This window comes from Rhinoderma darwinii, chromosome 1 (assembly GCF_050947455.1).
Source record: "Rhinoderma darwinii isolate aRhiDar2 chromosome 1, aRhiDar2.hap1, whole genome shotgun sequence".
NCBI lineage: Eukaryota > Metazoa > Chordata > Amphibia > Anura > Rhinodermatidae > Rhinoderma > Rhinoderma darwinii.
The window spans coordinates 312,227,374-312,240,506 of record NC_134687.1 but is presented as its reverse complement, the minus strand read 5'-3'; the positions used below and the strand labels follow the sequence as shown (position 1 = coordinate 312,240,506).

The following is a 13,133-nucleotide window of genomic DNA, read 5'->3' as shown; positions in this document are numbered from 1 at the left end:
TGCTGGGCATTTTTTCTGGCACACTGTAATTTTTTCTATGGCTATACGGACGTATTACTCTCCATGGGTATTCTCATATTATAGACCAAGAATAATTTCTCAATAAAACGGTCATTATCACTGGGCCATTACTAATTTTCTGTGACACAATTCTAATTGTCTGGCAACACTTCCAAACCATGACCATTGTACTCGCATTGCCCATGAAAAATTTGGGACTCCACTGGCAAAATCATCTGTGCCCATACAGGGTTATGTTTAAAGCATGCGGCTTATTAGAAGGCTGAAGCCGAATATTTATTCAGTGGAGAGACAACAATGATGTGGAGCTGAAGATGCCTTCTGCCAATTACCTCACCCGCGAAGGATGAGCAATTACTCACAAGATGACTACATTTCAGCAATCTGCAACAACACGCCTGCCGCTCAGACACAAACCTACCAGCCAGTTGCATAATAAAGCGAACACTTTTAGGCTACATTCACACGACAGTAAAAAAAAAAAAACACGGCCATGTGACAGATGTTTTTTTATGGCCGTTTTCAGAACGCTAAAGTTCTAGGGGTGTATTCACATGTCAGCTTTTTTTTCACTGCATGTAAATACTCGCTGACAAAAACAATAGGACATGTCATATTTTTGGCTGTTTAAGGCTAGACGGCTCCCATAGAACTCAATGGATCCGTTTTTACCACCATTTTTCAGGAATCAATCCTTGTAACGGCCGGTAAAAACTGATCCTGGCCGAGGACTCCCCGCACACAACTTGAGCGCTACGCCCGGGGGAATATATGGATGGTGATGTCGGTTCTTTCAACAATGGAGTCCCTGACCAAAGCATATGCAAGATCTCTGGCCGGGGACTCCTGTCATATAGATCGCACTCCCCCATGTAAACAGCAGCCCCCCCATCCCCTGTAGATCACACCACTGTAGCTCCCTGTAGGAGCGGAATCCCCGGCGGCCAGACCCCACTCTGGCCGGGGATTCCACTCCTGGAGAAACCCCCGGCGTGACTATCCACATATCTTCAGTGACGTCACTGGCTACTCTCCTGCAGAGGAATTCCCAGCCAGAGCACTGACGACGCTCTGGCAGGGGATTCCGCTCTACTGACGTCACTGTCCATGTAAGGACAGAGGCGTCAGGGGCTCAGTCTATGAGCGGAATCCCTGGCCAGAGGGTTTCCGCTCCTACAGAGGCGCTACCTACAGTGGGCACTGTTGTTTTCAGGGGGTTGGGACTAAAAAAAAATAAATTAAATCCATCTTTTTTTTTTAGCCGGATGGCAAACGGCCATTAAAAAGGGACAGACTGAAATGGATGAAACCTTTGGACACACGGATGCAAAATGGCCATGAAAAACTGACAGTTGATCAGTTTTTAATGGCCATTTTTTTTCACTGTGGAATTATGAGGCAGACAAGCATTCATAGAACGCTCGCTGCCGATAATTGCCCTGTGCAAACAGGGTAGGGATCAGCAGATGAACGAGCAAACGCTCAATCATCTGCTGATCGTATAGTTTTAAAAAACTGAAATATCATTATTAGCAGCGCGTCTCCCGGTGTAAACAGGGAGACGCTGACGACATGATAATAATGTATGATGTCGAGCGATCCGAGTAACGACCGCTCGTCCCCATCCATAGCTCCGTGTGACGGGAGCAAACGAGTGCCAAACAAGCAGAACTCTCGTTGATTGGTGGTCGTTGCACTGGCCAAAATTGGCCGGTGTAATAGGGCCTTTAGCCTGGGTTCACATGGAAGCAGTTACCCAAACAGCTGAAGCAACACCGCTATGATCAACATTTACATAGAGAGATTTCTCTTGGATGGGAACAAGAAAATTTGTCCTCATCCAAGGCAAAGTGTGTTTGGCAGTTTTTACTACAATTATATCATAATTGGGTAAAATAATCATCGCCATTAGGCTATGTTCACACAGAGTTTTTTGTAGGCGGAATTTCTGCCTCAAAATTCAGTTTGGAAGTTTGAGGCAGATTTTCCTCTCCCTGCGGCCACGGAGCGCTGCGGGCATAAAACGCTGTGAAATACGCTTTCTCTGCCTCCCATTGAAGTCAATGGGAGGTCAGAGGCGTGAACGCCCGAAGACAGGGCATGTCCCTTCTTTCTCCAGCGAGCCGGTTTTACCGCTCGCGGGAGAAAACCCCCGCCTCCCATTGAAATCAATGGGAGGCATTTTAGGGCCGTTTTTGACGAGTTTTGCGGTGTGGTTTCCGCGTCAAAAAAACCTCTGTGTGAACATAGCCTTAGAAAGGAGATTATCTGACAACCACCATTAATAAAAAAAAAAATTTTCACTGTAGGCTGGAATATGGTCCCATGGTTACCAACGAGTCTTTATAATGTAACAAGCTACTGGAGCAGCTGAACGCTCCCTCTTTCGGTCACTGATCTTTCTTGGTTTCAGTGAAATGAATTCCTAATCTGGTTGGGGACGCCCTCCAGGTGCCCATGACGGCTGAGTTAAACAAACGGAGGAGACTCAACTATACAGCCGACAAGCGGGAGGTGTGGCTTAATGACGAGTAGGTCAAACCCCACCGCTGATCGGACGTCACTCGAGCCACTTTGTGGGAGGTCCCTAGGGTTTATATGCACGGCATCTCTGAGCGCACGCAGCCACTGCTTTATACCTGCACTATATGACAGAGCGAATTTTACAGCCTAAGGTCGGGTTTACATGTAGCGTAAATAATGCAGATTTTCCTCATTGGATTTCATTGTGGAAAATTTGCAGCGTAGTACATAGCAGCAGTGTGGATGAAATTTTGACAAACCTCATCCACACGCTGCATAAAAAAAAAATCCACAGCATGTCAATTTATGCTGCGGAATCGCTGCTTTTCTGTTGTGGGTTTTCCCCATTGAATTCAATGGGGAGGTAAATCCTACAACACATAGATGTTGCCGCGAAAAAGCTGCGATTCCGCCTCAAAAAAAATCTCAACTCAGAAAAAACTAAAAGATTCCATACAAAAAGGTAAGTTGACACGTTGATGAACATTTCATTGCTTCTGTGGACGCAGCGCAATATACAGCACCTGCACCAAACTCCTATACACGGGTGCGCTCTCTCTTCAGAACTTGAGGCATATCTGGTAAACACTGCCAGTTTGCTGGCAGGAAAAGTGACCCTTTTTATACATTTGCTCCTTGCCATGATCCCCACACTATCTGCTTGTATCTTCTACACTTATGAACAAGTAAACACATCAAGTGTAACTGTATTGAATTGGTAAACAAAACGAGCACTTGACAGAGCGCCGTTTACTACATTGTTTTACTGCCATCGATTGCCCACAAAACAAATAAAACTGAAAACGTCCTGGGAAGACCATAGCAAAAAAGAAGCGCTCAGTAATCCTTCCTGTGACATGACAGCCATGAATTAGCAACATCCTAATCATCCAGCCACTGCTCCCTGGGAACATGTGTTCCCGAGATTAGATCACATCGCTCATACACATGGTAGATCATTCAGAGAAAGAATGGCACAGGCAAGTCCAGTCAGGCGGACAAGATCTCATGGCGTCTAGAGCTTCTGGTATAAGACACACAGCACTAGACCGCCAGCCTGTGCCATGTAGAGGAAGCATTCGACCCATCAGTAATAGGATGCCAGACAATCGATCACCAATGGTAAACATGTATCAGTCTTCTGATCACTTTAGGCCTTATTCACACGGCCATCATGTGTCCGTTTTCAGAACAATGATGTTCTATGGGTGTATTCACACGGCCGTTTTATTAACTGCCCGTGAATATTGGCCGTCACAAAATAGGACATGTCCTATTTTTGGCTGTTTTAACGTCCTGACGGCCCCCATAGAAGTGAACGGATCTGTTTTTAACGGCTGTCAATACATGTAACAACCGTTAAAAACGGATCTGTGACATGGGGACTTGCAAGGGAAGTACTAGGTCCCTTGCTGGCTATCGGCAGCGCGACGACACACACCGATGCAACGCCGACTTCTTCTGGTGTGGTCGCTAGTCTCACGAGTTCTACGAAGGCGACGCGATGATGTCATCGCGTCGCCTTCGCATAACCCATGAGACTAGCGACAAGATCAGAAGAAGACAGCGCTGCATCAGTGAATGTCATTGCGTCGCCGCAGATCCCGTGAAGACGAGGGACCTTAGCTAAAGAAGACAGCGCTGCATCGGTCAGTATGTAGGGCATTCATATCGGGCTGTGTGGCATCATATACAGGGAGGTGTGTGGCATATGCTGGAGGTTTGTGACATCATATACAGGAGGCTGTAAATAGTGTCTAGGTTAACAAAAAAGCCTGACCAAAGAAATTCATCAGTTTTTTTAACGGCTATGAAAAAACTGGTGCAAAACGGATGTCAAACGGCCATTAAAAACGGACAGACGGACTGGAAATGGATGAAAATTTGGAGACACACTGATGCAAAACGGCCATGAAAAACTGACAGTTGATCCGTTTTTAATGGACATTTTTTTCCACTGTCGTGTGAATAAGGCCTTAGAACTACTGACATTTGTATCCTGTTGCTTGTATAGCGCCAACATATTCTGCAGCCGGTACAAAAGATGGTCATCACTCACATTAGCCCCGGCCTCCAATGGGGCTCACAAATATACTATACTGCTGCCAAATATTGAGTTTGCTTAAAAGAGGGAGTGGAACCTACCCATCCCCCGCATTATGATGTCAAATATGTGCGTCAAAAACATGTCTGGATACAGTTGTACAAGTCTCCACACATCCCTAGTACAAGGCATAGAAGACCCTGCAGTGCTTTCATTTGTTTGAGCAATAGTATTGAAAAGATGTAGCAGAGCTGAACGTGACAGAATAGGAGAGGAGTTTGTTACGTCTCAACAAGTGGGGGGAGAAAATATATTTACATTGAAAAAATAAATAAATTACACATTAAGCCCCCCTATTCCAAATTTGTCCAAAATAAGCAGATTAATTTTGTTTGTCATAAAAATGGGGCAAGCTTTCAAGTTGTACGCTCCATGCCATTGACCTGTTCGTTTTCCACCGCAGTCATCAATGGAGTAGAAGCAACTGTGTTACCATGATTTTACATAGGACTTAAAGGAAACCTACGGAATTGTCGATGCCAGTCCAATGACAAATTCAGCTCTACTACACCTGGACATGTAGCCCTACGTGGAGTGACACTTGACACGTCTTGCCTGCCATAGAAATGTCGTCCCCATTGCTCACACATCCTTCAGCGTTACCTGTCAGCCACACCTCTGGTTGTCGTGACTGAAACCATCCCCGCCATTCAAACCAGAAATATGCCCAGCAACAAGCCTGGTATGCCCCCTGTACCATGTCCTTACCTTCACACTGGTATCCGCCCAGCCCCCATATGAAATCCGTGCAGTGGTGGCAGAAGGTGGGCTTGGTGAGAGTGACTTTCCTGAAGCTATGCCCAGGAGAAGCCGCTGGAGCTTGCCTCAGTAGCTGGTGCTTGCTGCCAGGTGACGATGGGCTCTGCTTCTGCTGCTGAGGAGGTGTCCTGCTCTTGCCACCTCCAAGTTTGGGGCTAGAAGACGGGCTGCTGCTGTTGCTTCCTCCTCCACGGTGGCCCAGATTTCCAAACCTGGATCTAGCTCCGTCTGCAGCCATCTCTCCCTCTCAGACAGAGAGGAGGGCCCAAGACACACCAGGCAAACGAGGAAGCGGGAGAGGGCAGTCTTGGCACAGTGACTGGCAGGCTAAGGGCAAGTAGTTAATCCACAGGGGGGAGAGCTGTGACTGCGGGGCGATGATACAACATGTCTTCTCCGCAGCAGTAAGCGCGGCTTGTGAACGAGAGCTTCACAGTGTATGTGAGTGTGATCTGGGCTGACCTCCCTGGCTGGGCTGGGACTACAGGCTCCGCCCACCGCCGTGTGTTACACTCTCACTGACAACTTCTCTCTCCCGCGTTTCTAGTCATTAACAATGACAATGGAAGTCCTTCATTTCTCCTCATCTGACGAAACAGCTACGGTATTCATCAATGGGACGTCATATAGTCCCGAATTATCAAATGCGTTGTCAGCTTTCCTAGAGTCCTGAAAGGCAAATCTGCCTGACTAACTGGGTGACGACTAGAGCGGCCATGACAGCCCTATCTGTGGTCACCCATTTAAGACAAGAAACAGATATAACTGAAGGAAGTTACAGGCTATAATCTTACCTCACAGATTAATGATAGCCAGAAATTGTTACAACTCCCATACATTCCATCATCGACTTTGTTTGCACAATACAGTGATTTAGATTAGGTCAATAAAAGTATAGCAATTGTTTAACACCTTAGTGACCAACAATACGCCTTTTCACAGCGGTCACTAAGGGGTCTTAGGCTAGGCCGTCGCCTTTCTACGGCGGCCCCGTGCAGGCTGAAGCCGGGACTCGGCTATCTGATGACTGCCGGGCTCCCGTTAAATGCTGCAGTCATTACTGACCGCGGCATTTAAATCTTTTGCAGAGGGAGGGAGCTCACTCTGTCATCCATCGGTGAGCCGCAAATGCAATCGCGGGCCTCCGATGGGGTGTCATGGCAGCCGGGGGCCTGATAAAGGCCCCCAGGTCTGCCCTGGGCATATGACTATTAGGACGCGCCAGAGGCTCGTCCTAATAGATTGCCTGTCAGAGTTAGGGTATGTTCACACGCAAACGTAAAATACGTCTGAAATTACGGAGCTGTTTTCAGGCGAAAACAGCTCCTGAATTTCAGACGTTTTTGCAAGTGCACGCGTTTTTCGCAGCGTCCATTACGGACATAATTGGAGCTGTTTTTCAATGGAGTCAATAAAAAAAGGCTCCAATTACGTCCCAAGAAGTGACATGCACTTCTTTGAGGCGGCCGTCTTTTGACAGCGGCGCGTAAAAAAAAAAGCCCGTCTGCACAGAACACCATAAGACCCATTGAATTCAATGGGCAGATGTTTGCCGACGGTTTGGAGACGTTTTTTCGGGCGTAATTCCAGGCATAAAACGCCTGAATTACGTCCGTAAATAGGGCGTGTGAACATACCCTTAGGGTATGTGCACACACACTAATGACATCCGTAATTGACGGACGTATTTCGGCCGCAAGTAGTGGACCGAACACAGTGCAGGGAGCCGGGCTCCTAGCATCATAGTTGTGTACGATGCTAGGAGTCCCTGCCTCTCCGTGGAACTACTGTCCCGTACTGAAAACATGATTACAGTACGGGACAGTTGTCCGGCAGCGAGGCAGGGACTCCTAGCGTCGTACATAAGTATGATGCTAGGAGCCCGGCTCCCTGCACTGTGTTTGGTCCGGGACTTGCAGCCAAAATACGTCCGTCAATTACGGACGTAATGCCCTCGTGTGAACATACCCTTACACTGACAGGCAATAATGCTCTGGTATACGAAGTATACCAAAGCATTATAGCAGCGATCTGAACATCGCATAGTAAAGTCCCCTAGTGGGACTAATAAAATAAGTAATAAATGTGAAATAAAAATTATTAATAAAAACTACAGTAAAAAAATTGCTATTTTTTTCCATTGCCCCCAAAAAGTCATAATAAAAGTTAATCAATAAGTCCCACGTATCCCAAAATAGTACCAATCAAAACGACATCTCGTCCTGCAAAAAACAAGCCCTCATATCACTACATTGACAGAAAAATAAAAAAAAATACAGCTTTTGGAATGCGACGATGCAAAAATAAATAATTTTAGTTCAAAAGTGTTTTTATTGTGCAAAAGTCGTAAAACATAAAAAACCTCTACATATGTGGTATCGCCGTAATCATACCGACCCATAGAATAAAGGTAACATGTTATTTACGCTGCACAGTGAACAGCGTCAATGTAAAAACGCATAGAACAATGGCGGAATTTCAAGGGTTTTTTCTATCCCCCCCCCCCCCAAAAAAGTTAATAGAAAAATTATATCTACCCAAAAATGGTGCCATTAAAAAGTACAACTAATCCCGCCCGCAAAAAGCAAGCCCTCATACAGCTATGTCGACGGAAGAATAAAAAAGTTATAGCCCTTTGAATGAGACTATAGAAAAACGAAAAAAAAATTGCTTGGTCATTAGGGCCTAAAATAGGCTGGTGACTAAGGGGTTAAATGCTAGCTATTATTAGCTTCATGTAAAAAGGGTTAAAGCGGAATTCAGGCAAAACACATGAAAAGTTCACCTTGGTAAAGTCTGGGATCTTGGACCTCTACTGTACCCCAGAATGAAGGGCTCCATAGAGAGATTGAACCTTTGGTACTGCTCAGAGATTTCTGCCACTGGTAATCTGGAAAACTGAAAATTCAATGGCAATTTGCTTAGAAAGATGGGTCCTTTTTCCAGTAACAGACATTTCTAGGTGGTACCAAAGGGCGTAAGGGTTCTATAGAGATATTTTGTCCTGGAAATCAGTGTTGGTCAGAGATCACAGACTTCATCAATATGGTCGCCTCACATGTATCTACGACACATTAGAAGATGATTCTGAATGGATTTTCCCTTTCAAGGGCTATTCCAGTGAATGGCAATTATGGTAAATCTATACAGAAACCTTGTATATCTGATCGGTGGCGGTCCAACCATTGGAACCCTCACTAATCGCAAAAACTGTGGTAACGTGTTCTCCGCTGCTGCCTTGAAACCAGGCCAAAGTGGGAAGAGCGCGTGGGCACACCAGTCTACACAGGAGTCTATGGAGACCATTGAGAATAACAGAAACAGCCTAGAGATAAGACCCCCACGGATCTTTACATTTATTGCTGTGTATGTCTATAGCTGGAGTATTCTCAATGGTCTCCATAGACTCCTGTGTAGACTGGTGTGCCCACGCCCAATTGTCCATTTCAAAGCTCATTTGCATATATATAAAATAGCTCATAACTTGGCCAAAAATGAACGTTTTTAAAAAAAACAAAACGTTACTGTTATCTACATTGCAGGGCCGATCACATTCAATAGGAGATAGGGATTTCAGAATCTGGTGACAGAGTTAACTCTTTCAGCACCCTCGACAGTGAATGCCGATCACAATATCGAGAAACCTGTTAAAAAAAAAAAGAAAAAGTTCGTACTTACCGAGAACTTCCCTCCCGGCCGTTGCCTTAGTGACGCGTCCTTGGTGACGCGCCTCTCTTGACATCTGGCCCCACCTCCCTGGATGACACCGCAGTCCATGTGACCGGCTGGAGCTGTCACTTGGACTGAATTGTCACCCCGGGAGGTCAGACTGGAGGAAGAAGCCGGGAGTTATCGGTAAGTCAGAACTTCTTTTTTTTTTACACGTTCATGTATATTGGGATCGGAAGTCACTGTCCAGGGTGCTGAAACAGTTTAACTCTTTCAGCACCCTGGACAGTGACTATCTCCTGACGTCGCGTACCGGAAATTTTTTTGCCGGGTTCGGCCAAAACGAGTTCGGCCGAACCCGGTGAAGTTCGGTTCGGTTGTCCGGGTTCGCTCATCTCAAAGACACTCCGTTTGAATGTTTGTAAACAGAAAAGCACGTGGTGCTTATCTGTTTACATTCATCCTTTTGACAGCTCTTGCGCGAATCACGCAGTTCGCACGGAAGTGCTTCCGTGCGGCATGCGTGGTTTTCACGCACCCATTGACTTCAATGGGTGCGTGATGCGTGCAAAACGCAGAAAGAACAGACATGTCGTGACTTTTTTAAGCGGACTCACGCTTATGAAAAATCACGGACATGTCTGCACGGCCCCATAGACACATATAGGTCCGTGCAACGCGCGTGCAAATCACGCGCGTTGCACGGACGTTTTTCCCGTTCGTTTGAATAAAGCCTAAAGCTAGAAATGTTTACCATTTAGAATTCTCTCTGGATGACAACTTCTATGGGAGCTGTAATGGCAGCCATATTGGCATTTTAAAAACTAGACCCCTCAAAGTATTCAAAACAGCATTTAGAAAGTTTATTTAACCCTTTAGGCATTTCACAGGAATTAAAGCAAAGTGGAGGTGAAATTTGCAAATTTCATTTTTCTTGCAGAATTTCAATTTTATTCAATTTTTTTTTCTGTAACACAGAAGGTTTTACCAGAGAAACACTACTAAATATGTATTGTCCAGATTCTGCAGTTTTTAGAAATGTCCCACATGTGGCTCTACTGCACTCGTGGACTAAATCACAAGCCCCAGAAGCAAAAAAGCACCTAGTGGATTTTGAGGCCTCTTTTTTTATTAGAATATATTTTAGGCAGCATGCCAGGTTTGGAGAGGTGTTGAGGTGCCAAAACAGTAGGAGTCCCCCAAAACTGACCCCATTTTGGAAACTACACCCCTCAAGGAATTCATTTATGTTGTTGTTACCATTTTGACCGCACAGTTTTTACACAGCACGTATTTGAATTGGGCTGTGAAATTAAAAAAGATTACATTTTTTCCAATAATATGTAGTTTTGGCTCAAAATTTCTTATTTTCACAAGGAATAAAATACCCCATTTTGTTGCCCAATTTCTCCTGAGTGCAGCAATACCCCATTTGTGGCGATAAACTGCCGTTTGGGCCCATGGGAGGGCTCAGAAGGAAAAGACCACCATTTGGCCTACTGGGGATTTTCTGGTGCTAAGTCATGTATGCAGAAGCCCCTGAGGTACCAGTACAGTTGAAACCCCCAAGAAGTGACCCCGTTTTGAAAACTACACCCCTTAAGGCATTCATCTAGAGGTGTAGTGAGCATTTTGACTGGAGACATACACCCCATAAACTGTAATGTGGGTTCTCCTGGGTACGGCAATACCCTACATGTGGCTGTTATCAGCTGCCTGGTCACACAGCAGTGCTCAGAGGGGAAAGATGAGGGGGATCAGGGTAAGTAAAACTGGGGTAGATTAAAAATCAAGGGATGTATGATACATTTTAAAACACTCTTTCATACAGAGCTCTGGTTTTTCAGGACACGTGTCACATTGATATATTGTGTCCTACCTTATCCCCCTCTTATAGCAGACTTTGCACCTCTTTTGACTTTTTCCTTTCTTGTCAGTTTGGGGAACTTCTCCTGGAAAGTGTTGCCCTGGTACGATACGTGGGACCTCACTTCCAGAAGTACTGCGTGCCCCCCCTTCCTGGTCCCTAAAAAATTGTTTCTTGATAACCACCTCTTGAAATTCCAGGAAAGTTCCCATCTGGCCTGTACATCGATGTAGCACGTACGCATTGTACAATGCCATCTGTATGATGTGCACGGCCAGCTTCTTATACCACACCGCATGGCGCTGTAGGGCTTCAGGACTTGATCTGACAAGTCCACCCCTCCCATGTACCTATTGTAGTCCAGGATGCAGTCTGGTTTGGGGGTATGTGTACTGGTACCTCGTTCGGGTACATGGGTACTGGTGTGGCCATGTATTGTTGTCAATACAAGGACATCTCTCTTGTCTTGTACTTGATACACAATATGTTGCTGCTAGAATGTGCCCTGCTCTCACCCCTTCTTGTTTGCCCAAGCAGAGTCTTAGGAAGGCCTCTCAGATTTCTTCTAGCGGTGCCGCATGCCGCTGTACTTCTGGAAGCGAGGCACTTTAAGAGTGGGACGCTGGTATAAAAATTATCCAGGTAGAGGTGGTAACCCTGGTCCAGCAGTGGGTGCACCAAATCCCACACAATTTTTGCATTAACTCCCAGTAAGGGGAGGGGCATTCTGGGGGCTGAATACTGGTGTCCTTCCCTTCATATATCCAAAATTTGTAGGTATACCCTGATGCACTCTCGCACAGCTTATACAACTTCACGCAATACCTTGCCCTCTTACTCGGCAGATACTGGCAGGAATTGAAGCCTCCTTTTAAAATGTACCAAGGACTCATCAATAGAAATACAATTCTCGGCGGTGTATGCTTGGGAAAACCGGGCACTGAAATGGTCTAATAGGGGTCTCCGTTTATACAATCGGTCAAAACTGGGGTCACCTCGGGTGGGCACTGCTCATTATGTATAATGTCAGAAGCGAAATATTGCCTCATTTATATAGTTTTTATTCTATTTTTGAGTGGCGTGGTGACTAAAAAACAGCAATTCTACTATTGTTTTTGTAGCATACAATCATTAACTTTTTGTGTTACCTTATTCTAAGAGCCAGAACTTTTTTATTTTTCCGTCAAGAAAGCCGTGCGAGGTTTTTTGCGTAACGAACTGTAGTTTCAAGCAGCACCATTTTTAGGTACATGCGACTTTTTGATCTCCTTTTATTCCCTTTTTTGGGAGGTGAAGTGATCAAACAATTGTGATTATGGTGCAGTTTATTATTATTTTCTTTTACGGCATTCACTGTGCGGGATAAATAACGAAATAATTTTGTAGTTCAGGCCGTTACGGACGCGGCGATACCAATTATGTATAGTTTATTTGTTTATTTATATATCTTTATTAATAATAAAGGACTGATAAAGGTAAAAAGGGGGATTTTTACTTTTATTACTTTTATTACTTTTAAAACTTTTATTTTATTATTTTTACACAACTTTTTGTTTACTTTTTTTAACTTTATTGCTTTGTCTCACTAGGGGACTTGAGGGCAGGAGGCCCTGATCGCTATTCTAATACACTGCACTACATGCGTAGTGCAGTGTATTAGAGCTGTCAGCTACTCACTTTGTCAGGACCGATTAGGTTTCCGTAGATGGCATAGCCGGACGCCATTGTTAGTCGTCCGGTTGCCATAGCAACCATCGCTGCCCGCTATCATGTAGCGGGCCGTCAATGGTGGTTTAACCCCTAAGAAGCCACGATCGCTATTGAACGCGGCTTTTAAGGGGTTAATCAGCGGGGACACAGCGATCGGTCCCCGCTGTAGGAGCTGCGGCTACTGCTGTACAAGACAGCAGCTGTCACAGCTTCTGCATGTGTCGGGAAGACGGCCGAAATGGGCGTTACTCCTGCGACGTACTATTCCGTCACTGGGCGCGAACGGGATGGTTTCAATGATGGAATAGTACGTCGCTGAGCGTTAAGAGGTTAACCCCTTCGGGACGAAACCATTTTTTGATTTTTAATTTTTCACTCCCCGCATTCCAAGAGTCATAACTTTTTTATTTCTCCCTCAATAGAGTGGTGTGAGGGCTTATTTTTTGCGGGAGGAGCTGTAGTTTATTTTGGTACCATTTA

The 13,133-nt window shown here is 45.3% G+C and overlaps 1 protein-coding gene across 1 annotated transcript in view; it reads right to left on the bottom strand.

The window, feature by feature from the left end:
* Window positions 1–5,921, bottom strand: part of DGKQ (diacylglycerol kinase theta) — a 220,117-nt gene extending 214,196 nt beyond the window's left edge. Inside the window, exon 1 of the mRNA XM_075825529.1 lies at window positions 5,357–5,921. Within this exon, the coding sequence (XP_075681644.1) occupies window positions 5,357–5,645 (289 nt within the window). The 5' untranslated portion in view covers window positions 5,646–5,921. The remainder of the gene's footprint in view (window positions 1–5,356) is intronic.
* Between the last annotated feature and the right edge of the window lie 7,212 nt (window positions 5,922–13,133).